General features: G+C 47.0%; 1 protein-coding gene and 1 non-coding gene across 3 annotated transcripts in view; both read left to right on the forward strand.

The window, feature by feature from the left end:
* The first annotated feature begins 4199 nt into the window (after positions 1 to 4199).
* TRNAC-ACA (transfer RNA cysteine (anticodon ACA)) lies at positions 4200 to 4271 on the forward strand. The gene has a single exon. It is a non-coding gene; the product is annotated as a tRNA-Cys (tRNA).
* Positions 4272 to 6408: 2137 nt separating this feature from the next.
* Positions 6409 to 25005, forward strand: part of COL6A3 (collagen type VI alpha 3 chain) — an 89992-nt gene continuing 71395 nt past the window's right edge. The window contains exons 1-2 of one of the 2 annotated variants that reach the window (XM_055404098.2): positions 6409 to 6542; positions 24578 to 24695. In XM_055404098.2, coding sequence (XP_055260073.2) covers positions 24608 to 24695 — 88 coding nt within the window. In that variant the 5' untranslated portion in view covers positions 6409 to 6542; positions 24578 to 24607. Of the gene's footprint in view, positions 6543 to 24577; positions 24696 to 25005 lie in introns of those variants that run through there. The other variant, XM_088835094.1, reaches the window with a different exon arrangement.

Here is a 25005-nt window from a genome sequence, read left to right on the forward strand (position 1 = left end):
CGCAGGGAGCTGGGTGAAGGGGCAGCGAGCCCCCTGGGCATTTCTAACCTTGTTCCGGAGCCTGGGATTGGGTCGGGCTGACTCGGGATGGAGAGTCTGTGTTTGAAACCTGGGGCAGGGGAGGAGGAAGTAAAACCTGGAAACCAGGCTGAAGCAAGTGTGGTTGATCCAGCCCCAAATGCCCGGCATTGATGCTGGACCGTGTTGGACACCCCAGGCACGGCTGCACTTGGTCTGCAGAGGAGAAAGTGGAACCTCACCGCCCAAGACCTGTGGTTCGTTAGTGGCAGGGAAGGACTAGGGCCTCGTTCCTAGCCAGGCAGCCCACTTTCCACTAGGCTGTTCACAGAGGCTGAAAACTGGCACACGGATGGAACGAGGACTCCCATCCACCCTCCAGCCACGGGGTCAGAGGAAACCTCAAGTCCTCCCCCTTGGTTGAACTCACGCTCCTTCTTCTCTTAAAATAGTCGAGTTGCCTCTTGGGTTCTTACTTTCAGCCGACTTTGGAATCTCGCATCTCCCCTTTCCCATGGGATGAAACTCCAACCTCACAAGAAGCAAATCTATGAACAAAATCGCACAGGCAGATGCTTGCTGTGGGCTCTGAATGAGGGAACTCTGCAGGCAAGCAGAGAACATTCCAGAGTCTCTCTTCCCCTCCCTGCCCCGGACTCTGGCTCTTCTAGGAATTTGATTTTTATCTTAAAGGCAGAAATGCTGGTTAACTTTTCTTCCCTGCTCAGTGTTTCCTACGCATCAGCAAGTGCAGGATTTAATGCACAGGTTTGTCTGACACACCCAGATGAACAAAGGGCCTCTCCAAGCTACTGTGATGGAACAGCCTCCTTGACTGTGTGCCCTGACTTGAGACTCTACCCTTCCCCACTCTCACCCAAGGAAGATGGGACTATTTGCTTCTTTGGTCAACGCCCCAGCTGGTGACAATGTGGTTTTCCTTTTATTTTAGGATTATTACAGTCTTTTAAGGTCAGGACATAACTATGCAGAATTGAGATTCTTCCTTTCCCACAATGCTGTCGTCTCCATGTCTGCCGGTCATTTCCCCAATCTATGGATTCCTGTTGAGACGAGGTCTTCGGTCTTGAGCAGAGTCCTGGGGCTGAAGAGTCGGGCTGTTGTCTGCGGTCCAGAGCAGGTCTTTCCAGTGTGGAGGCTAGCGAGGTACTCCTTGACTTGCCAAGAGACCCTGAGTCCAGAGGGCGAGGCCCTGGAGCACACGTCTCTGAACTGGAGGCTCTGGCCACCGTGGCAGGGGCTTCCGGCTCCCTTCTAGTGCTACCAGTGCCTGTCACGGGATGCTGGTTGCTATGGCAACAGGGGGTGGGCGTGGTTGTAGAGAACTGATTCAAGGGGATTATTGAGGACACCAACTGGAAAAGGGCTTAACTCACATGCACTTACAGAAGCTCATTCCTGTGAGCTGGCTGTGAATCATTCAACCCTTTGCTCCCAAGGCGTTTGTCAGGGATATTTCCTAAGATTCTCACCAGCTCCCTGGGGCTCCATGTCAACTGTGATGCCAGTTACAATTTCAGGGTCACGCGAATCGTGTTGTGTACATTCTCCTCCCCCTCAGCATGGACTTAAATGAAAAGGAAGAGACGGCATTGGAGGAGAATGCATTCCACATTTCTTCTAAAAATGAAATCGAAATCCATTTAAGTGTAGCCTTCCACATGTATGGCTGAGACAGGGCAATTCATTGGAAGAGCCTGTGTCCTTGTGGGCCGACTCTGTGTGTTCGCTGGTGCAATGAAGTCTGCAAAGGGCAGAGAGAATTTATCAGAAAGAAGCGCCAAGAGAGAAGTGCAAGACAAACAACAAAGTCCACATTCAAGGGAAGAGACTCCCAGGCTGAGAGGCCACTAGATACAGAAACATCTGTGCGTCCCTGCGCCAGACTGGCTGCATGCGTATTACATCTACATTTGGGCACAGCGCTATCTCCGCTTCCTTCAGTCGTATAAAATATATAAGCACAGGCTGCTGGAGCTGCAAGAAGCCTCAGAGCTGGTGTAATACGTCTATACCAGTCGGGGTTTCAGGCAGGAAACAGAGACCACTCTCCTTACTGTGAGCAGAAAGGGATCCATCACGGGGAATGAGGAGGAGAGTAATTACTCCTCCGGGAGTAATTCCCAGGGCCGCCCAGCATCGCCTTCTGGTCCATTCTGGGAGGTGGGGAAGTAGGGTGCTGCACTGCGGGGCCTGACTTTAGGGTCACAGCCTCAATCCAGGGGTAAGGGAAGGAAGCTGGGGCAGGGCAGTCCCCAGCCTACTCCACGCCATGCTGGGCTTTGGGGTCCGGCTGTCGCTCCTGCCTTCACCGTATGTGGGCGTGTGTCCCTCAGTCGTGTCTGACTCTGTGGCCACAGGGACTACATACAGCCCTCCAGGCCCCTTGTCCATGGGATTTTTCTGGCAAGAATACTGGAGTGGGTTGCCATTCCCTTCTCCAGGGGATCTTCCTGACCCAGGGATAGAATCTGGGTCTCCTGCACTGCAGGCAGAATCTTTGCCACTGAGCCACCAGGGAAGCCTAAGACTTCACAACCTCCCTGTAACTCCCCCTCGGCACCTGGGAAGCTGGGGTCTCCCTTAGACCCACCACACCCATCCCAACGCCTCCCAAAGAGGCAGCTTCCAGCAGCTGGGGATAATCCTCCAAGGAGGGAGCCGCAGCTAGGGCAGCTGTCCTGGCCTTGGAAGGGGTCTGGGAGGGGCTAGCACCCCATTCTGTACTGGCCGCCAGGGAAAAGACCAGCCTAAGTAGCAGAGAAATCACTCCCCCCCCCCCGGTCCCCAGTATCACTCCAGTGCATCCTCACCCGGGGCTCTGGCTACAGTGGAGCCTGGGAAATGGGGGCTGCAAGTTTCTAACTTGTGCAGAAGGAGGAGGGAGGAGGTACCAGTGTTGGTTCAGCACAGCATTTAGGGGAGCCCAGACTGTGAGAGTCAGTGACTTCTGAGGCCCCTGGGGGCTGCCAGGCGCAGACCCAGGACCGTTGGTGTTATGGCCAGTGCTGACTTCTGGGGTGGTTTTGTCTTGGAACCAGGTGGCGGGAGGACTGGTCATTTTACCGAGAATCCCCGATCCCAGTGACTCAGTGAGAAAACCATGGGAGCCACAGTGCTGTCTCTGGTGAGTGCCTGGGAGGACGTGGGAGGTTTTCCACCAAAGGCTGCCAGCTTCCAGAAGTTTCTGTGACCGCGGGCTCTGTTGGCGAGGGTCTAGATTGTCAATGATTAGTTACAGTTAAATATTACGGAGACCTGGTTCTGATTAAGCAGGGGTTTTAGTTTCTTTAACGCTTGTTCTAAATGATGCATCGCCATTGTCATTTGAATAATGTTGATAGTCATTCCTAATACCAAGGAATGTGTATTCTCTGTGATTTTGAAAAGAAACAGCTATATTGGTATTTGAAAAAAGGAACCACTGTATAGGGACACAGAAGCCACACCTGTTCTGTAAACCTCTCTGAGGGGCGCTGCTTGGGACAGAAAGTTGTGAGCAAATGTTCCCTTATTTGCAGCCCGTGATGTGCCTTCCAGAAGTGGTTCCTGCAGACCCAGCCAGTGAAGTGGCAGCACATGTCCTGGTCCACGGGTCCGAGTCTGTGCCAGCCCCTGGAGTGGGGATGCTGGCGGGACGCGTGCTGTCCTGTGTGGGAACCCTGTCTGCCCACATGTGATGTGGGCCGTGTCGCTCCTGCGCAGAGCCCCTGTTCATTCTTCCTCCCCTGCAGGAGACGGGCAGGGAAGCACCTCAGCCCACGTCTTCGTCCCCATCCTGACATTCTTCCAGCCAAGCCCCCGGGGTGTAGAGAAGGGGTGAGCCTTCCGGCGGCTGAGTAAGGGGGCCCCTGAGCTGCAGGAGTACATTGGGACCAACTTCTATACCATCTTCCCTTCCTCCTTAAGTGCAGAAGATCGTCTGGAAAGGAGTTAAAGATGCCTTGACTCCTCAGACTTGCTCTGGAAGGATCTCCAAGTGCAAAATCTCCTCCAGATGTCTCGCTTTCTTTCTTTAAAGATTTTTTATTGAGATGTGATTTAAAATGTTGTGTTAGTTTCAGGTGTAGAGCAAAGTGAATCTGATATATATTCATATACATATACATACAGCCACTCCTTTTTTCTTTTTTTAAGGAAAACAGTTCTTTTAAAGGACTTCCCTGGTGGCTCAGATGGTAAAGCGTCTGCCTACAATGCAGGAGACCCAGGTTCAATCCCTGGGTTGGGAAGATCTCCTGCAGAAGGAAATGGCAACCCACTCCAGTATTCTTGCCTGGAGAATCCCATGGACGGAGGAGCCTGGTGGGCTACAGTCCATGGGGTCGCAAAGTGAATCTGATATATATTCATGTACATATAGCCGCTCCTTTTTTCTTTTTTTTTTTTTAGGAAAGCAGTCCTTTTAAAAAATTATTTAATTTTATTTTTAATTGGAGGATAATTGTTTTACAATATTGTGTTGGTTCCTGCCATGGACCAACAGGAATCAGCCTCAGGCATACGTGTGTCCCTTCCCTCTTGAAGCTGCTACCCCTTCCCGCCCCCTTGGCCCTCACAGAGCCCTGGGTTTGAGCTCCCTGAGTCACGCAAGCTCCCTTCGCTGTCTGCTTTGCACACAGTGGTGTGTCTGTCTCCTTGCTGCTCTCTCAAATATCCCACCCTCTCCCTCCCCCACCGAGTCCACAAGTCTGCTCTTCATGTCCGCATCTCCACTGCTGCCCGGCAAGTGCGATCATTACTGCCACCTTCCTAGATGCCATACGTATGAACTAATGTACGTTATTTGCTTTTCTCTTCCTGATTTACTTCACTGTGTGTAAAAGGCTGTAGGTTCATCCATCTCATCAGAACTGACTCAAACGCGTTCCTTTATACAGTCAAGTAATGTTCCATTGTGTATATGTACCGCAGCTTCTTTATCCACTCATCTGTTGATGGACGTCAAGGCTGCTTCCATGTTCCAGCTATTGAAAATAGTGCTGCGATGAACATTGGGGTAGATGTGTCCTTTTCAATTATGCTTTTTCAAGCTTTATGCCTGGTAGTGGGATTGCTGGGTCGTAGGGTAGTTTTATTCTCAGTTTTTTAAAGGAATCTCCATACTGTTCTCCAGAGTTGCTGTATCAATTTGCATTCCCATCAACAGTGCAAGAGGGTTCCCGTCACTCTTTTTTTTAGATTCTTTTCCCATATAGATCATCACAGAGTATTGGGAAGAGTTCCCTATGCTATACAGTAGGTCCTTATTAGTTCTCTATTTTGTATATAATCATGTGTATATGTTAGTCCCAATCTCCTAATTTATCGCCTCCACCCCCACTCCCTGGTAACAATCAGTTTGTTTCTGCAGATGTCTCTTGATATTTCACATGAGTTTTCAGCAGGGTCATGTGATGGGTGGGCAGTGAGAAGTTTAGGGCGTCCATGGCCAGAATTCTGATCTGAGCTCTGCTACAAAGCCAGGTTCTTCCCATCTGTCAAATGGGACCATAATCTCACTCAAGAAAACACGACCTATATCTACTTCAAAGGTGGGAATGGTCTTGATGCAAGAGATAACGCGTATCAAAGAGCTGTGAACTGTACCAGCTTTGCAGAAACACAAGATCTTTCTCAAGGGTCTTCCTGTGAATCTGAGCATGATAACCCTTCTTGTGTGTGTCCTGGAGTTGGGACCATTAGCTTCACAATTGGAATCATTATATACAGAATGACCAAAAAAAAAAAAGGATGTAGCCTTTTTTTTTGCCTTTTCACTGGCAAACAGAGCTTTGGTTAGCCAAACGCCAAGGCGATTTTAATGGCTGGTTTTTTAATATCTGAAAGGGGAGGTTATTAGAAGAAGTCTCAATTCAGAAACTTCAAGAAGTGGGAGGGTGTGGTGAGGGTGGACGGGGGAGACTGCATTTCCTGTTTTCCTTTCAGATGGTGTTGGGAAACACTGCTGGAAAACCATGGAGACCCACGAAAAAAGTTCCAGAATTCATTCTCCTTGCTGCCGCCGGGGGCCCAGCCCTAAAGGTAATGAGTAGAAGGGGTGGTTTTTTTTTAAGAGTTGGGGTTTGCAGGCATCCAGCTTCGGGCTCGTGGGGTGAAGACAGCCTTCCGAGGTGACATCAGCTTGTGGTCCAGGCCAGAAGCAACAGAGCAGGAGTCTGGTTTTCATTTACAGTGTTGGGGCAGGCCTGCTGGGGAGGGGGAGAGGCGGGGGCGGAGGAGGGAGGAGGAGGAGCTGGAGGGAGCCTTGACTGTATCCCTGGACCCCGTCCAGTTTGGAGCTCAGTCCACCAAAGGCCGCTCAGTTCTCCCGCGCGCCAGCCTCCTGCGAAGACCACGAGAGCAGTTTTCCGCCCGCCTGGGGTCCCCTCTGCCCGCCCGGGGTCCCCCCTCTCCTGCAGAAGGGAAAGGAGACGCAGCCCGTAGGGGAAAACCATGCGTCAGAATCGCACATAATTGAATATAGAAGCCCAGGGACGCAGGCTTCTCCAGGTTTGCTCAGGGTAAGTGCCCCTTCTCCCCTGTTCCCCCGGATTCGGGTTTTGTGGCCAGAGGGAAGGGCTTCAAACCCTGCTGACCGCGTCGCGATGCCCTGAGAGTCCCTTTGCTGTAGGAGCTATGGTCTCTGGAAGCTCCGGCCGATTTTTCTTTCTCTGTGTGTGCCACCTGGCGGGGCTGAGGGCTGGGGCTGCCCTGAGCCCTGCAGTGTGGGCTGTCCTGTCCATCCTTCTCTGCTTTTCGGGCTCACAGTTTATTTTATTTGATGTTGTCTCCTCCTTCAAAAGCTCAGCTGGAATCTGAGAATCGGCTTTGTTTGCAGAAGTGCCTGTGCAGGGATCCCAGAGCCACTTTGGGGAGACTCTCTCCGAGGTGGCCGGCGGTGGGGAGGCTGGTTGAGTGCCTCTGTCACCCACCGGGGGACGGGGGTGACTTTGCTGTCCAGGCAAGGGGCAGGTGGAGGCTTCCTCAGCTCTCACCATCAGGGCCTCATCTTTTTAGGAATCTGAAGTCACTGCTGGTGCCTTGGTCCCCTCTGGGGTTGCCTAAAGGAGCTGCCAGGGTCAGAGGAGGAGAAGGAATTTGGTGTTTGGGCAGCAGGCCTAGTGGATAAGGCAGGGCCCCTGGGGCCACGAGCCGGCCTGCGTTGCCTAGATGTGTGGCGCGTGCCAAGCCTGGAGGCCCGGGGCCTGTTCCCCGGCTGGGAGGGTGGGGCCCCGGTCCTCTTGCCCAGGATGGAAAGTGTTCCCTGACAGTCACCAGTCTACTCTGGGGACCTGTGTTAGGGGCTACTGTGTGTGGTGGGCTCCCTGGAGGCTGTAAACAGAGATTGGCATTTCACAGCCAGCCCAAGGAGCGAGGTGTCTGGACCCCAAGAACAAACTGCTCTAGATGCAGGGGAGTATCCTTCACCTGGAGGGGACTCGGAGGAGCTGGCCCTTGCCAGCCGCTTCTCTTGCTGAACACAGCTAACTCCGCGGGAGAACCACTGGGTCCCACAGCTGCAAGGGTGCTCGAACCCCAAAGCGAGAGGCAGTTCTCACTTGGGGATCCCCCCGCTTCCTAGGGGACCCACTCCTGTAACTTCAAAAAGCTGAACAGAAATAACTTTAAAATCAGGTATTATTTTTTGTTGTTGTCCCTAAGCAAAATGTTATTGAAAACCATCTGGTTGTGGGATGCTATTGGAGCTCCTGAACTCTTTAGCTGGTCTAAAGAGAAAGGAAGAGGTTCTTGGTCGGGAGCGCCGAGGTGTGGTTCCCTGGCTTTAAAGATGTTCCCGGGCTCTGAGATGCTCAGTTACTTGCAGAGGCCGTGACACCAGTAGGTGGCTCAGAGGGCAGTCCAGTCTTTACCATCTCAGGAAGGTAGACGGCCCAACCGTGCAGGTCCCCGAACTAGCTTGCATCGCGATTTGAAACGTGCCATTTGCTTCTGTTCTTCCAGAAGATAATGCCCTCCTGTCACAGTCTATGAGAAGCGATGGGGGATTGGTGTATGACCCCCAGAGTTCTCCCAGCTAACAGGGGCAGGGGTGCCAGGTGAGAGAGCTGGTCCCCAGAACAGACCTGGGCTTTGCAACCAGAGCTGCTGAGCAGGCTTCCTGTGGGGCCCAGAGGGATGGGACCTGATTCTGCTCCGATCCTGCGGGGGCTTTGCTGAGGGTGAAGGCAGAGGGGTGGGAAGGTGAGGGGTGTTTGTAGGAATTCAAGATCTAGGAATATCATGTGGTCTTGAACTCTTCTTTGTTGAGTCAAGGGTTTTCCGTTACCATAAAGTGTATTTTTTTTTTTCTTTCTCCACTCACGGCAGCGAGAAAATCATGAAGAAGATCCTGGGTGGAGAGGAGGCTTGGGGAAGAGTCTCATCACAGGGTGGTGAGGGTGGCTCTTCTTTTTCCAGTGGGGGAAATGGAGGGTGTGGCCACCCCCACCTTCCTGGGAGGTGGCCAGGGAAGCCTCTAGAATGTTAGCCCTTGGCCCCTGGCTCTTCCAGCACTTGGGAGGGTGTGCGCCCCACCCCAGCATGCTTGTGGCCCTTAGGGGGTGGGGTATATGGTGAATATCCAAACTGGGGGTCTTAAGGATGCTTCTGATGCCAGATAAGCATCTTTCTGAATAGGAATTGCTCTTATTTCTGCACCTCCCTTCATTTTCAAAGTGTTGAGGATTCACTGCTTCTCATTCTCTCATCATAAGTGCCATCTGTGGTTCTGTACCTTAGAACCTAATACATCACTGAGGATAAAGTAGAAAGAAACCCCTCTATTCAATGGACAATTGATGATGGGTTTGTGGCTCCAAGGAGGCTCCCCATCTGACTTTGATTTTAAAGCCAGCTTGAAATCAGACCTCCTGCCTTTTGAAAGTTAGCAGAGTTTCGCCCCGGAGGCTTCATCCATGCCCTCGCTCAACTGGTTAAAGTGGTCTTTGTCATTATCCAGTTTTATGTGAAATTCCACATTTAGGATTTAAAATCCACTGGGAGGTCCTGATTTCTCAGGAGGCTGTCTTGCCCGCATGCTAATCACTTTAGGCAAACGTTTCACTTGAAAAGTCGTCCTTGTCAGTTTCCTTTTTGGAAGAACCTGGGGATCTGTTATCTTTTGGGGGATAATCTTGGGCAGGGTCCCATCTGAAGGGGACTTTCTGTCCCGGCAGCCTTTCCACCAAAACCTACAAGAGCAAACTTTTCACGGTGTCTTTGCTGTGGACAGCAGGCTGTAACACCCACAGCACCGCTACACAAATAGCTGAAGACCCGAGGAGCAAACTGGCATTTAAAAAAATCCCATTAGCAGCTCTCACTAAGGAAAGGAACGCTCAAACATTAGGTAGGTTTCCAAGCAGGGAAGCTTAAAATAGTTCCTGCTTCTTCAGACAGTCTTGGGCTGTCTTCATCCACTTTTCTAGATATGGAGTCTCTCTTTCCAAACATCTGGGAGATGATCCTACCCTTTCAAGAAAAAAAAACCACTGTTTGTTCCCTCTGAACCAGGGGTGATGACTGTCTCAAATTCAGGGAACACCCCGATTTACAAAAAGGAGTTCTTCTGGGGAATTCATTAATTTTTGAAAACGTAATTTTAATACCTTCTGGCCTCATCGGTCTGTTTAGGGAAGGACATGAAAAGGTGGATTAGTGTCTTCCTCCTGGGATAGCTTTTCCTGAACGTGCATTCTGCTTTCTGTCCTCTAGAGGGCGACTCTTCCCGCTGAGCCCTGCGCGGTGCAGGGAGTCTGGGGGTCGCAGGCAATCTGTTGAGTTACGTCTCAGCAGAGCTCGTTGGGTCACTTTGGGACCCACCTAGAGACTGTTTCAATACCTAGTTTTTTAAAAAATGTGACTAATATCTGAAGTAAATGTACGGTTAGGATTTTACTATTTTCTTTTGAGGTGAATGGCTGCTTGCGGTGAAGCAGGCTGTATTCTAAAGTACCTTCTTGCAAGGGCGTTAACCAAGTAAGAACTTTTAGGGGAAACACGTTACTGGTATCTACTGAGGAAGAAAGTTTAACACGATGGTGTTTCAGAACCCAGTCTGCTGTATCTGGGTAGGGTTTTTGAATTTTAGAAATAGAAGGGATGTTAAGACGGAACTAACCCAGTAACTCCCAAACTTTGGCCCGTGTCTCATATTCCTTTGAGCTTAATAAACCCCACTGTGCTCCAGGGTGGGGATCTCTGGGGTGGGAGGAGGGGACAAAAATGAGTAAGACGCCCGCCCTGCCCTCGCCTTAGGGCAGATTATTGACTTGGCAGGCTATTGACTTCCGTTTGGCTACTTGAAATATCCCCAAATTACTACCTTGGTGGATGTTCTGCCCACACCCTTGACACCTCAGGTGAAGAAATGGAACCAGAGGGGTGAATTGCTTGTCTGAGGTCCCAAGAGTACCAGTTGCTCAGTCGTGTCCAACTCTTTGCGACCCCATGGACTACAGCCTGCCAGGCTCCTCTGTCCGTGGGATTCTCCAGGCCAGAATACTGGAGTGGGTTGCCATTCACTTTCTAGGGCATCTTCCCGATCTGGGTCCCAAAGCAGAGTCAGCATTTCCTGGACATGCCTGTGTGTTCTCACAGGTGGGTGTTGAGGACCAGGCATATAGAGAGAACGTATCTTCAGGAGTGCGTTTTGGAGTATCACGAGAAGAAAGGTGCTTTTTTTGGCCATCAACCAATCTTTTATAGAGTATCGGATTTTATTCAGCAGAGAGGTAACTGTTGTTTCAAAAAGAAAAAATCTGGGAAGAAAAAAAAAGCAGAAAAATAGGACAAGTATGAAAAGTTTTGCCAAGCCCTCTCCCGAAGGCTGTTAGTCTTTCGTTGGGGCCTGGCTGCATTTCACATAGTGTGATCCTGTTGTTCTGAATTTTGAGATGTTTCATGAAGTGCAGAGAAACACCTGCAAGGTAGGTGTGGCTAGGGAAAGGTGCGAGAGGAAGCACTTCTGTCCAGCCCCCTGGTTCGGCCCATCCCTTTGGTTCTCATGGACCCGGGGCATCGGGAGTTGGTCACTGGAAGGGAGAGCTTGTGAACTGGTTTGATTTCAAATGCAGAGCTGGACCGCAGCTGGGGATGACTCAGGCCTCGAGAGACGCCATTCCAGGAAACGGGTTTCTCTTCTGCAGTCCTCATCAGTTGATTCGGCAGACCAGAGCCAGCTCAGCTAAGCCCACAGACACCCCCAGCCAGCACTTGGTGGGCTTTCTGTTTCTCATGGGGGCAGAAGGAAACCCACCAGCGGTCAGAGCCTAGGGCGACAGATGGAAAAGCAGCCATAGGACCACTGCTTGTTAGAGCATCGGGCAGTCCGCCTCATTCTACACGTGAAGCTGGGGAGGCTGAGAGAGATGAACTGACCTTTACTGACTGAGATTGGAATGCAGTAGATTTTTTCCAGGCTATTATCTTAAATCCACGGTGATATTTTATCAGCTACTTACATTTAATTAAAAGAACTATTTTAAATAATTATCTAGACTTGAACATGAATCAAATTAGAAAACAAACAAAAATGGTTAACATTCCCTTACCATCTGAGGACATTTTAGCTGCTTTGTTTGAACAGTTCTACAACGGAACCCCATGGAGAGGCCAGTGGCCCCTAGTCCCTGGCCAGGGCAGGAAGGGAGGACATACCGGCATCTGCCCTGGAGCCGACAGCCCCGTGTGTCATGTGGCAGGAATGGAACGGCACGTTCATGCAATTCCTTTTGAAGCATCTTCTAAGGCATTCTCTTCCCTTATGTTAAATCTGAACTAGTCTCTGCCTAATGCTTATCACTAGCAAGAAAAACCAAGGAAATGCGGTGTCTGGCTGCCTCACATTTAAGAGGGTACAAAGTTATTTATGTGTGCATTGTGGTATCTAGTTTTTCCAACCCTAGCAAATGTGGAACTTTCTGCTTCGTGTTTATTATCTTGGACCCTAGCAATATGTCTTTAAATAAATTTCCAAATATCTGGGTGGTTAATCTGGAGGTTCGTCAAGGTGCCTTTATGGGGAAAAGGAAGGTAGCCCCAGATGGTCCTTGGCAAAGCCTCATGGGACCTCCTTCCGGGAGGAGGTTACCTGTGAGGGCACAGTCACATCTTCCCTTTCTGGACTGCTCTGTTCCCATGTATGAGCTGCTGAACAGACTTTATTTTTTTAACAGATAGGCACTTAAAAATGGAAGTGTGCTGTTGGTTTACAAGTTGTGTTTCACGTATAGAGCAAAGTGATTCAGTTATACGTACAGGTTCTGTTTCAGATTCTTTTCCATTATGTTATTGCAAAATATGGAATATAGTTCTCTGTGCATGCATGCTCAGACACTTAGTCGTCTCTGACTCTTAGAGCAACCCGGTAGACTGTAGTGCACCTGGCTCCACTCTCCAAGAGGCAAGAATACTGGAGAATGGGTTGCCATTTCATACTAAAATAGTTCCCTGTGCTATGCAGTAAATCCTTTTTATCTATTTTATATGTAGTGGTGTGTTTCTGTTCATCTTAAAACTCCTAATTTTTGCTCTTCTCCCTTTGGTAACCGTAAGTTTGTTTTCTATGTCTGTGAGTCTGTTTCTGTTTTGTAAATAAGTTCATTTGTATCATTTTTTAAGATTCCACATATAAGTGATATCATGTGTTATTCATCTTTCTCTGCCTGACTTTCTTCACTTAATATGATAATCTTCAGGTCCATTCATGTTGCTGCAGATGACACAATTTCATTCTTTTTTATGACTGAGTAATATTCCATTGGACATATGTATCACATCTTTATCCATTTATCTGTCAATGGACACTAAAAGTCTACAGATAATAAATGCTGGAGAGGGTGTGGAGAAAGAGGAAGCCTCCTACACTGTTGGGAATATAAATTGGTGCAGCCACTATGGAGAACAGCATGTGGTTTCCTTAAAAAACTAAAAATAGGTCTACCATATGATCCAGCAATTCCATTCCTGGTGTATATCTGGAAAAGACAAAAACTCTAAATTGAAAAGATACATGTACCCCAGTGTTCATGGCCACCTCATGCGACAAGTTGACTCACTGGAAAAGACTCTGATGCTGGGAAGGATTGGGGGTGGGAGGAGAAGGGGACAACAGAGAATGAGATGGCTGGATGGCATCACCGACTCGATGGACATGAGTTTGAGTGAACTCCGGGAGTTGGTGATGGACAGGGAGGCCTGGCGTGCTGTGATTCATGGGGTCGCAAAGAGTCAGACACGACTGAGCAACTGAACTGAACTGAAGACATGAACAGACATTGTTTTACATGCTATGACCAGGAAGATCCAGAGGTCTTGAATCTGATACTCAGTGTCTGACAAGGACACCAGTAAGTGGCAGTGAGCCCAGGCTGACACTGAAGATCAGAAGAGTTAAGTTTTGCTGTTACAGGACACACCTTCAGAGCCTGGGTCAAGTAGATGATTGCTTACAGATGTGTATGCGTGGCGAATATTTTCTTCTGTAGCACAATTTCATGGAATGGAAATGTGAGATTCAAATTGTAAAATAATGGTAAAAAAGAAACTTCTGATGTATTTCTTTGGAGGGGTCTTCTTACAGTTGTTCCAAATTGTTTGCTTTTGAAGATTCCCCAAAAGCTCTTTCAGGTAGCAATAATATGTTAAGTTCCACTGTCCTCCCTTCCTAACTGGAGGATCTAATAAATCCTCTTTTAGCTTCCTGTCTGGGACAAGAATTTTCCCCAGGATTCAGAGAAGAAAGAGAAGAAGGACAAGAAAAAGAGAGAACTAGGGTGCTGCAAGCTGGAGACCGCTGAGGTTTATAGAAATGACTTTTCATCTCACAGCAGATGGCAGGGCTCTGCTTGTGGTCTTCCACTATTCCTGCAGCTTCCATGTAAAGTGGGACAGTCAGGAGTTAACAGAGTGCTAGAACTCAATAGGAGGACCAGCCTGGTTTTAAAAAGCAGTGCTTGGAGAAGACTAAATAAATGACTTCAAAATGGGAGCTCTGGATACATTTAAGTCTTTGTTGGAAAATGATTTCCTTGTGTGCATGTGTGTGTCTCTTTCTTAAAAAAGATTTCCAGACATGGAAAATGAGAAAGCTTTTGAGTAGACTTAGTGAAAATTAATTTCATGAAATTGCAAAATAGCTTGGGAATGTCACTGGACTCTGAATGCAATTTTGAGTTGAAGGGCCATGGAGAGTAATCTTCATAATGAGAGGTGTCTTTTTAAGTTTCAAGTGGACAGCTATGAAAAGGAAAAAGAAGTCTCAAATTCTTGTTAAAAAAAATACTAATACTCAGTACAAAGATAATGATTGAATGCAGTCCTATGATTGGATCTATTGCCTTTAGTACATAGAATCTATGGCACAAAGCTGCGTGACACCCCATCCAACCCAAGGGTCTCAGACAGCCAATTCTGACTTTTTTCATATTTGAAAGAACAGCAGCAGACAAATGAATTCTGTTGATACAGAATCTGTGGTTTGTCACTACCAAAGAAATTAGGTCTGTTCCCACCCCCGGCCAAAGAAAAGACATGGGAAGTTTCCTTGAGATCGGGGCCAAGTCTGGCACAGCCTCTTAGCATTTCCTGGGTTTCTGCCTTTGGGCTTTGGAAACGCAAACCTTCCTTAGGATTCTGGTTCAATCTTGTTTTTGTTTAAGTGGCAGTGGACAAAACACTTAGTCTCACCTGGGTTCAGTTTCCCAGCTATAAAATGAAGGAAAACACAGCCATTGGGCTGTGGGAGGAGGGCATGGGATCTCACCTCAGAGATAAGGGCTTAGCAAATATGACTTGTGTCCTCTTGTCTCTGTTTCTTGGGGGTGGGAGGGAGAGTTAAAGAAGGACAATGAAGGGCAGGGAGTGGCTGCCTTGTTCCTCCTTATTAAAATGGACAAGGTGGGTGATCATCTGGGGAGATGATGTTTGACATCTTTTAATAATCTAAATGAAAAAAAAAAGTCTCCATGATTGATTGCCAAGAACTTCAGTTTTAAAAAGTGGGATGCCAAGACATGATAAACAATAGGAGAGATTTAATTGCAAAAAAAAAAAAAAAGAACAAATATTCAACAGCTGGGCTGGGCATGCTTGAGCCACATGACTGACTCCTAAGCACTGCAGTAGGACAAATGTGTGGGAGCTGAAGGCATTCGTCCCACCTGGGAATTCAGCTCAGCCCAACATGTGAGTTCGTTAATCATCCGTGGAGCCTGGAATCCTCACCGTCCAGCAGACACATCTTCTGTCTTTGCTGTCAGGGCTGGAAGAGCATCTCCCCCCTGCCCTCCCCTCCCCTCCCCTCTTTTCTTCACCTCTCTTTCCCTTTCTTCAGCATCTGGGTAGATTTTAGGGAATGCAATTGCACTGCACTGTATTTATTTTTTCATTTCTTTGTGTCCCAGTGAGAAGCACTTCATTTAGAAGTCTCCTCTACTAGAGATTAAGATCTCTGAAATAAAAGTCTTTACATATATTTTTCAATCAATTTAAAGCTCACTTTCCCTAGAGAATAAAGTAAGTAGTAATTAATGCCTCAGAAGATTCCCTGGGGAAGAAAATGGCAACCCACTCCAGTATTCTTGCTGGGATAATCCCATGGACAGAGGAGCCTGGCAGGCTACATGTAGTCCAAGGGGTCTCAGCCTTGCACATGACTTAGCAACTAAACAACAAATCAGACTGGACAGTTATTTTAGAATTTGTCAACAGAGACCCCACCCCGTGTTTAAGATATGACAGAATACATGGGTTCCATGAAGTTGGATCTGATCCTGCTGTAAGATATAGGTCCATGGAATTCTCCAGGCCAGAATACCAGAGTGGGTGGCCTTTCCCTTCTCCAGGGGACCTTCCCAACCCAGGGATCGAACCCAGGTCTCCTGTATTGCAGATGAGCCATAAGGGAGCCCAAGATATAGGTAGGGATGGTAAAAACAAACAAAACCAGCAGAAACCACTCAACGCCCAATTCACCCATGCTCTCTGTCAAGGCTGCTGCAGAGACGCCTGAAACTGATCCCATCCCACACCCAGCAGTGGCTGAACAGGTCTTGTCTCATATCCTATTTTTTCTTCATGGATTGCACTGTCCAGTGCTTTGCAATGAGATCCTATACTATTTTCACGCCCTCATTCCAAAACAAAAATACTACTTAAAATTCTGCATCTTGAACTGGACCTCCCAGAAGAGTTGGATCAGATCTTTTTCTTGAAGCAGTGGTGCTTAAACTTCAAGGGGGAGCTAGAAGAGATGTGGCTAGAATCACAGGTGAACATGGACCTTGTCCCCAGAGACCCCCATATACACAGGTATGATGTACACATCTGTGGGAGGTTGACAAATCCTTTGAAATTTGTGGATCCATATTAAAAAAAAAAGATTCTTGACCTATTAGAATATTACAACTTGTCTTCGAAAGCACAGGCTATATTTCTAGAAAGAATCCAGTAAAATTAAATAATGTAGGTGGACAATTTTCCCATAAAATAGTTTTCTAGTAGGATGATTATTGCTGATAAAGAAACCCGACATTCAATTTTAATGGAAAGAATCAGGAATAGCATATGTACGATGCATTTTTACATTGCTCTAAAGTGTGTATCCTCAAGTGAGAAAACCTACAAAGACTACAAATATTGTATGTGCTTTTTTTTTCTCCTAAAGACAAACTCAGGAATAGGTCAAGCCGAGTTTGAGAAAGAAAGGTATGGCCAGATGGAAAGGTCTGGAAGATTCCCAGGGTAGAGCATGGGCTTGTGTGATTTCTAGAGAACGCTGGGGCAGTGCTGGGGCAGCGACTCGGTGGGTCATCCATAGTGAAGAAAGGAGAGCAACCAGCCACGCGTGGGTTTCTGCACTGCCTGGGGGATTGCCCTGAGCACCGAGCAGGACTTGATTATGACTTGGGGACCCTGTGGAACAAAAGCTCTGGAAGCTGGGGAAATCCCTTCCTATATCATACAGATCCCTGTCTAACACGTGTCAACTATTTCAAGCCAAGAAGATTGGGCCGTGTTTCTGGAATGTTACCATTATCCCCACTGGCTGTCACTTCACTGTGGAAAGAAATATGTTCTCTTGATGACTGGCCTTTTGATCATCTTCAGAACAAACTTTTCTTCTCACTGTTGATACATTTCCAAAAAAACAAACAGCTGTATTGATGGGAGGTTTTGCATTAGCCACTGGGGTTGTGTCTTCAAGCTCCTAGAATTTGAATCACAGGGTAAATGTGTCTTATCACAGGTGATACTGTTGGTCAACTTCCCTGGGACATCCAAAGCAACTGCAGGACTTGGAATCCATCCTCTTGTTTACGGTTTTGTCTTTTTCCGTTCCACCAGTTTGGCAGGCTGGACTGGCCTGGGGCCGACACTCGGCTCTTGCTATTCCTCACAGCTGGCCCCCAGCTCCTCCCTCTGGGCCTGACCTCAGACAGGAAAAACCATGAGGCTGGGCCTACTTCATCCAAATCCTTGGGTGACAGTCTCAGCAAGGGACTCTTTGCTCTCCTTGGCCCTCTGTGCTGTCTTGCTACGAGGTCCATCTAGACACCAGTACCCTGCCGAGGCCACGTCTCTAGCCAGACAGACCTTCCTGCACTGTCATTAGTTCCCTTGCTCTAGAATGCAAACTTGAGAACCTGAGACCATCCTTAACATTGTCTTCATCAGCAGTAAGGGACGATGGGATTCTTGAATTATGTATACAGTGGACAACCACAAATGGAATCACCCAGTCCATGGTATGTCCGTGGCAAGAGGAAAGTCAAGGTAGGAAGATCGAGCAGGTGCAAAAGCCTAGGCCTTAGGTGGAGTGGATTTCATAGCTCTGATGACACTATTAACAGTTGGGACAGAAATAACTTTAGTTCCGGGTCTCAGTGTTTTTATCAGATTCTTTTCCACTTTCCTGAGATTCAAGTCCTCTTCCCCAAACCTTAACATTTTGCTGGCACACACTTCATTTTTTCTTCCTTTCCAATTGTTTTCTTGTGCCAAGGAAATGTTATGTTATTTAATTACATGGGCGCATCAGTTCAGTTCAGTTCAGTCGCTCAGTCGTGTCCAACTCTCCGTGACCCCATGAATCACAGCACGCCAGGCCTCCCTGTCCATCACCAACTCCCGGAGTTCACTCAAACTCATGTCCACAGAGTCGGTGATGCCATCCAGCCATCTCATTCTCGGTCGTCCCCTTCTCCTCCCGCCCCCAACCTTTCCCAGCATCAGAGTCTTTTCCAGTGAGTCAACTCGTCGCATGAGGTGGCCAAAGTATTGCAGCTTCAGCTTTAGCATCAGTCCCTCCAATGAACATCCAGGATTGATCTCCTCTAGAATGGACTGGTTGGATCTCCTTGCAGTATAAGGGACTCTCAAGAGTCTTCTCCAACACCACAGTTCAAAAGCATCGATTCTTCGGCGATCAGCTTTCTTCACAGTCCAACTCTCACATCCATACATGACCACGGGAAAAACCATTGTCTTGACTAGACGGACCTTGGTTGGCAAAGTAATGTCTCTGCTTTTTAATATACTATCAAGGTTGGTCATAACTTTCCTTCCAAGGAGCAAGCGTCTTTTAATTTCATGGCTGCAATCACCATCTGCAGTGATTTTGGAGCCCCCCAAAAATAAAGTCTGACATTGTTTCCACTGTTTTTCCATCTATTTCCCATGAAGTGATGGGACCAGATGCCATGATCTTTGTTTTCTGAATGTTGAGCTTCAAGCCAACCTTTTCACTCTCCTCTTTCACTTTCATCAAGAGGCTTTTGAGTTCCTCTTCACTTTCTGCCATAAGGGTAGTGTCATCTGCATATCTGAGCATACATATGCTTTAAGAAGATGTGTAGTTGTATCGTCTTCTTATTTTAGGGAAAACTTAGCTCTTAAAGATTGGTGGTGGTGGTTTGGTCGCTAAGTTGTGTCTGACTCTTGTGATCCCGTGGACTGCAGCGTGCCTGATTCCTCTGTCCATGGGATTTCCCAGGTAAGAATACTGGAATGAGTGGCTATTTCCTTCTCTAGGGGATCCTCCCAATCCAGGGATCAAACACGCATCTCCTGCATTGGCACGTGCACTCTTTTTCACTGAACCACCAGGGAAGCTCATCTTAAAGACTATCACATCTCAAAAAGGAGATGCCACATTTTTACCATTCCTGTTAAATTGGTGGCTACATTATAGGTGTACAATTCTGTTCATTTGATCATTCCTGTCCGACTCTTTGCAACTCCATGGACTGAAACATACCAGGCTTCCCCGTCCATCACCAACTCCTGGAGCATACTCAAACTCATGTCCATTGAGTCGGTGATGCCATCCAACCATTTCATCTTCTGTTGTTCCCTTCTCCTCCTGCCTTCAATCTTTTCCAGCATCAGGTAACCAAAGTATTGGAGTCTCAGTTTCAGCATCAGTTCTTCCAGTGAATATTCAGGACTGATTTCCTTTAGGATTGACTAGTTGGATCTCCTTGCTGTCCAAGGGACTCTCAAGAGTCTTTTCCAACACCACAGTTCAAAAGCATCAATTCTTCAGAGCTCAACTTTCTCTATAGTCTGACTCTCAGATCCATACAGGACTACTGGAAAAACCATAGCTTTGACTAGACAGACATTTGTTGGCAAAGTAATGTCTTTGCTTTTTAATATGTTTCTAAGTTAATCATAGCTTTTCTTCCCAGGAACAAGTGTCTTTTAATTTCATGGCTGCAGTTGCCATCTGCTGTGATCTTGGAGCCCCTCAAATAAAATCTCTCACTGTTTCCATTATTTCCCCATCTCTTTGCCATGAAGTGATGGGACCGGATACCATGATCTTAGTTTTCTGAATGTTGAGTTTTAAGCCAGCTTTTTCACTCTCCTCTTTCACTTTCATCAAGAGGCTCTTTAGTTCTTCTTCACTTCCTGCCATAAGAAGGTCTCATCTGCATATCTGAGGATATTTCTCCCTGCAATCTTGATTCCAGCTTGTGTTTATTCCAGCCCAGCATTTCTCATGATGTACTCTGCATATAAGTTAAATAAGCAGGGTGACAATATACAGCCTTGACGCGCTCCTTTCCCTATTTGGAACGAGTCTGTTGTTCCACGTCCAGTTCTGTTGCTTCTTGACCTGCATACAGATTTCTCAGGAGGCAGGTCAGGTGGTCTGGTGTTCCCATCTCTTTCAGAATTTTCTAAAGTTTGTTGTGATCCACACAGTCAAAGGCTTTGGCATAGTCAATAAAGCAGATGTTTTTCTGGAACTCTCTTGCTTTTTCGATGATCCAACAGATGTTGGCAAATTGATCTCTGGTTCCTCTGACTTTTCTAAATCCAGCTTGAACATCTGGGAGCTCATGGCTCACTTACTGTTGAAGCCTGTCTTGGAGGATTTTGAGCATTCCTTTTCTAGTGTGTGGGGTGAGTGCAGTTGTGCGGCAGTTTCAACAGTCTTTGGCATTGCCTTCCCTTGGGACTGGAATGAAGACTGACCTTCTCCAGTCCTGTGGGCACTGCTGAGTTTCCCAAATTTGCTGTCACATTGAGTGCAGCACTTTCACAGCATCCTCTTTTAGGATTTGAAATTTAACCTGGAATTCCATCGCCTCCACTAACTTTGTTTGCAGTGATGCTTCCTAAGGCCCACTTGACTTCTCATTCCAGGATGTCTGGCTCTAGGTCAGTGATCACGCCATCGTGATTGTCTTGGTCGTGAAGATCTTTTTTGTACAGTTCTTCTGTGTGTTCTGGCCACCTCTTCTTAACATCTTCTGCTTCTGTTAGGTCCACACCATTTCTGTCCTTTGTTTTGCCCATCTTTGAATGAAATGTTCTCTTGGTATCTCTACTTTTCTTGAAGAGATCTTTAGCCTTTTACATTCTGTCATTTTCTTGTATTTCTTTGCACTGATCACTGAGGAAGGCTTTCTTATCTCTCCTTGCTATTCTTTGGAACTCAGCATTCAAATGGGTGTATCTTTCATTTTCTCTTTTGCCTTTACCTTCTCTTCTTTTCTCAAGCTATTTGTAAGGCCTCCTCAGACAACTATTTTGCCTTTTTGCATTTCTTTTCTTGGGGATAGTCTTGATCACCACCTCCTGTACAATGTCATGAACCTCCGTCCATAGTTCTTTAGGCACTCTTTCTATCCGATCTAATTCCTTGAATCTGTTTGTCACTTCCACTGTATAATCATAAAGGGTTTGATTTAGGTCATACCTGAATGGTCTAGTGGTGTTCCCTACTTTTAAGTCTGAATTTGGCATTAAGGAGTTTATAATCTGAGCCACAGTCAGCTCCCAGTCTTGTTTTTGCTGACTGTATAGAGCTTCTCCATCTTCGCCTGTAAAGAATATAATCAGCCTGATTTCAGTATTGGCCATCTTGTGATGTCCGTGTGTGGAGTCTTCTCTTGTGTTGTTGGAAGAGGGTGTTTGCTATGACCAGTGCGTTCTCTTGGCAAAACTCTGTTAGGTGTACAGAGTTACCCATATTTTTTAAAAAGCACAGGTAACTTCTCCTGTTTTTTTTTTTTTTTTAGGAATTGTAGTAAAACATTCATAATGTGAATTTTGCAAACTTAATTCTTTTTAAGTGAACAGTGTATTAGTTTTATCTATATGTATCTTGTTTACAACTGATCTCTAGAGCTCTTTCATCTTGCCAAATGGAAACTCTTTACCCACTGGACAACAATTCCCCATTCCCTCTCCCACCCTCTAGTAACCACCGCTCCATTCTCTGTTTCTCATAGCTTGACTATTTCAGATACCCCACGTCAGTGAATCTCTTGGTGATTGACTCGTTTCAGTTGGCATAATGTCCTCAAATTTCACTCATATTGCAGCGTGAGACAAACCTTCTTCCTTTCATTTAAGGCTGAATAATATTTCTTTATACATACATGCCACACTTTCTCTATTCATTCATCTGCTGATGGGCATTTATTTTGTTATTTCTACCCCGTGACTAGGTGCCACAGTGGTAAAGACTCCACCAGCCAGTGCAGGAGATCCAAGAGATGTAGGTTCGATTCCTGGGTTGGGAAGATCCCCTGGAGGAGGAAATGGCAACCCATTTCCAGTATTCTTGCCTGGGAAATTCCATGGACAAAGGAGCCTGGCGGGCTACAGACCAGGGGGTCTCAAAGAGTCAAACATGACTGAGTACGCACGCGTGGTTGTTTCCATCTGCTGGCTATTGTAAATAATGCTGCGTTAAACTTGGGTGTGCATGTATCTCTTCAAAATCTTATTTTCAGTTATTCTGGATACATGCCCAGAAGTAGGACTGATGGGTTATATGGTAACTATACTTTTAACTTTTTGAGGAACCTCCATATAGTTTTCTATAGTGGCTGCAACGTTTTACATTTTACTAATGCTGCCTAAGAGTTCCAGGATTTCTCCATTCTCATAACACTTGTTTACTCTTTTTGATAGTGGCCATCTGAATGGGTGTGAAATAACATCTCACTGTGGTTTTGATTTTCATTTCTCTGATGCTGTGTATTTTTTCATATTCTTATTGGCCATTTATATGTCTTCTTTGGAGAAATGTCTACTCAAGTCCTTTATTTTTAAATCAGAGTTTGTTGTTATCATTATAAAGTTGTGGGTGCTCTTTACATATTCTTGATGTGAACCCATTATCAGTTACATGGTTTGCAAACATTTCCTCCCGTTCGGTAGGTTGCCTATTCACTCTGTTGATTGTTTCTTTGGCTGTGTAAAAGTTTCAAAATTTGATATAGTACCATTTGGTCTTCCCTGGTGGCTCAGTGGTTAAGAATCACCTGCCATATAGGAGATGTGAGTTTGATCCCTGGGTCAGGAAGATCCCCTGGAGTAGGAAATGGCAACCCACTCCAGTATTCTTGCCTGGGAAATCCCGTGGGCAGAAGAGCCTGGCGGGCTGCAGTCCAGGGGCTGCAAAGAGTCAGACGTGATTTGGTGACTGAACAGCAATACGGCACCATTTGTCTGTCCCTGCTCGTGTCGTCTGTGCTCGTGGCATCATATGGAAAAAATCATTCCAAGGGCATGAAGATTTTTCCCTATAGTTTCTTCTAAAAGTTTTATAGTCTCAGGTCTTACATTTAGATTTTTAATTCAAGTCAGTCCTTTGTGAGTGGTGTGAGGTAAGGATCCAGCTCCCTTTTTGCTGCTGTTGCGTGTGCATATACAGCTTTCCCAGCATCATTTGTTGAAGACCCTGTCCTGGGCTCCCCTCCCCCTCCTCCGGCTGCTGCACGGCACTGGGCAGGTTCCCTGTGCTGTGCAGTGGGTCGCTGTTGGTTGTTCATTTTGAGCATAGCCAAGTGCACCTGTCCATCCCCAACTCCTTTATAAGACTTTTTGGTTTGGTTGGTTTTTGTTTGCAGTTTGAATGTATCTACTTGAATGAAAAAAAAATAACCAATCATTTTGATTGGCACACCCTTCCGCTCTAATGCCGCTACCCAAGCCTCTGGCCAGGGAACCCCTGACAAGTCTGGGTAGAGTAAGAAGAGCCATTTACTCACACGCACAGATGCGGCAAGGACCAGCTCCAGAATCCATGGGCTCGGTGCAAAGTGAACATGAAGGTTCTTTGCCCTGAAGTTATTAAGACTTTTAAGGAACACCAAACCATTAAACCAAGCATGGGGTCCTGTGAGACTGCACTGGTCAGATATCCATGACCGAAGAAAGAGTCAGGCGAAACCGGAGCCTTGGATCAAGGGGGAGAGAAAAGAGGTGATGTCTTGCAAGGGGACCTAAATGGAGAATACCTAGGCCTGTTCTTTGGAGGGTCATAAGGAAAAACTCAGACCCTCGAGCTGAGCTCACTGGAGAATGGAGGGTGATGAAGCTGACTTGAAGGTGTGTTGTGGGCGGGGGTGCTGTCAGGTGTGGGGTGGGAAGAAGGTGGTGTTAGCTTGAAGGGAGAAGGGAGGGTGCCACAGGCTACTGTGCCCATCCAGACATGACCCTGGCTGGCTGGATGTCAGGTTTGCAGGGAGACCACGCTACGAGGCTGTCAGTCCTCAGGACTGTTTCGGTCTTGCTAATTCAGCATCTCTGGACATGATCCACTCTGCGACTGGAACTGGACACACAGCAGGTTTCTGTTGGAGAAAAAGTGTAAATAGTAACGGAGAATAAAGGCAAAATTCAAAATGGTCCCAGCTGCTGCGGTTCTGTTTTTGCGCACACTGGGATTTGAACAAAGCCCACTCTCTACATGAAGTGGAGCTTCCCAGTGGGATTCCTGTAGATGTGACTGACAGGCTGGGCATCACCAAGCTGCCCTTTGTGCCTCTGGGTGCCCTTCCTCCCCACCCTCTGCCATTCTGCCATGTGCTTCATGATATGCTGCTGTTACCTGCCTTAACTTGAGAGAAAAAAGAAGGTTGAGCGGCACAGTTTTTGAGCTATAGCCAAAGGCCTGCAGTCACCAGATTCAGAGACTCCGTGTCTGTGTTTAGCTGAAACTGTTTTTCATCCAGGGGTAAATCCCTGATTGACTCGTAGCTGGGGAGCCAAACCCTGACAGCACTCGTCTCCCTGTTCTCTCTCATAGGTTGTCACGTGGTGCTTAGACACGATCAAAATGAGGAAACAACGGCATTTGCCCTTAGTGGCCATTTTTTGCCTCTTTTTCTCAGGCTTCTCCTTTACTCGTGGTCAACAACAGCCAGGTAAGATCCAGAATCACCTCTTCATTGTATTAAGAGGGACAGTGTTCTCTGTTTTAGATCTCAGACATCATGAGCTGGAGAGAGAGCTTAGATAGACTTTGAAGAGAAAGCCAAGCCATTGATTACAGGGTGTTCGTTTATTTTACAGACTTTCTCAGCTCCTCTTTATCTAAGTGTGAGAGAGAGACATTTTTTTAACTGAAACTTGGGTTTGCTGTCTTAGCGGTGGGTTGCAAGTGGTTTGTTTTTACATTGGGTGTGAGCAGAAAGTTTGTATCGAAAATATTTTACCATCGGAAGAGCTTTTCCA

The sequence above is a fragment of the Moschus berezovskii genome, chromosome 4, assembly GCF_049115385.1.
Source record: "Moschus berezovskii isolate FMDL1 chromosome 4, NW_MosBer_1.0, whole genome shotgun sequence".
In the NCBI taxonomy this organism is placed as follows: domain Eukaryota; kingdom Metazoa; phylum Chordata; class Mammalia; order Artiodactyla; family Moschidae; genus Moschus; species Moschus berezovskii.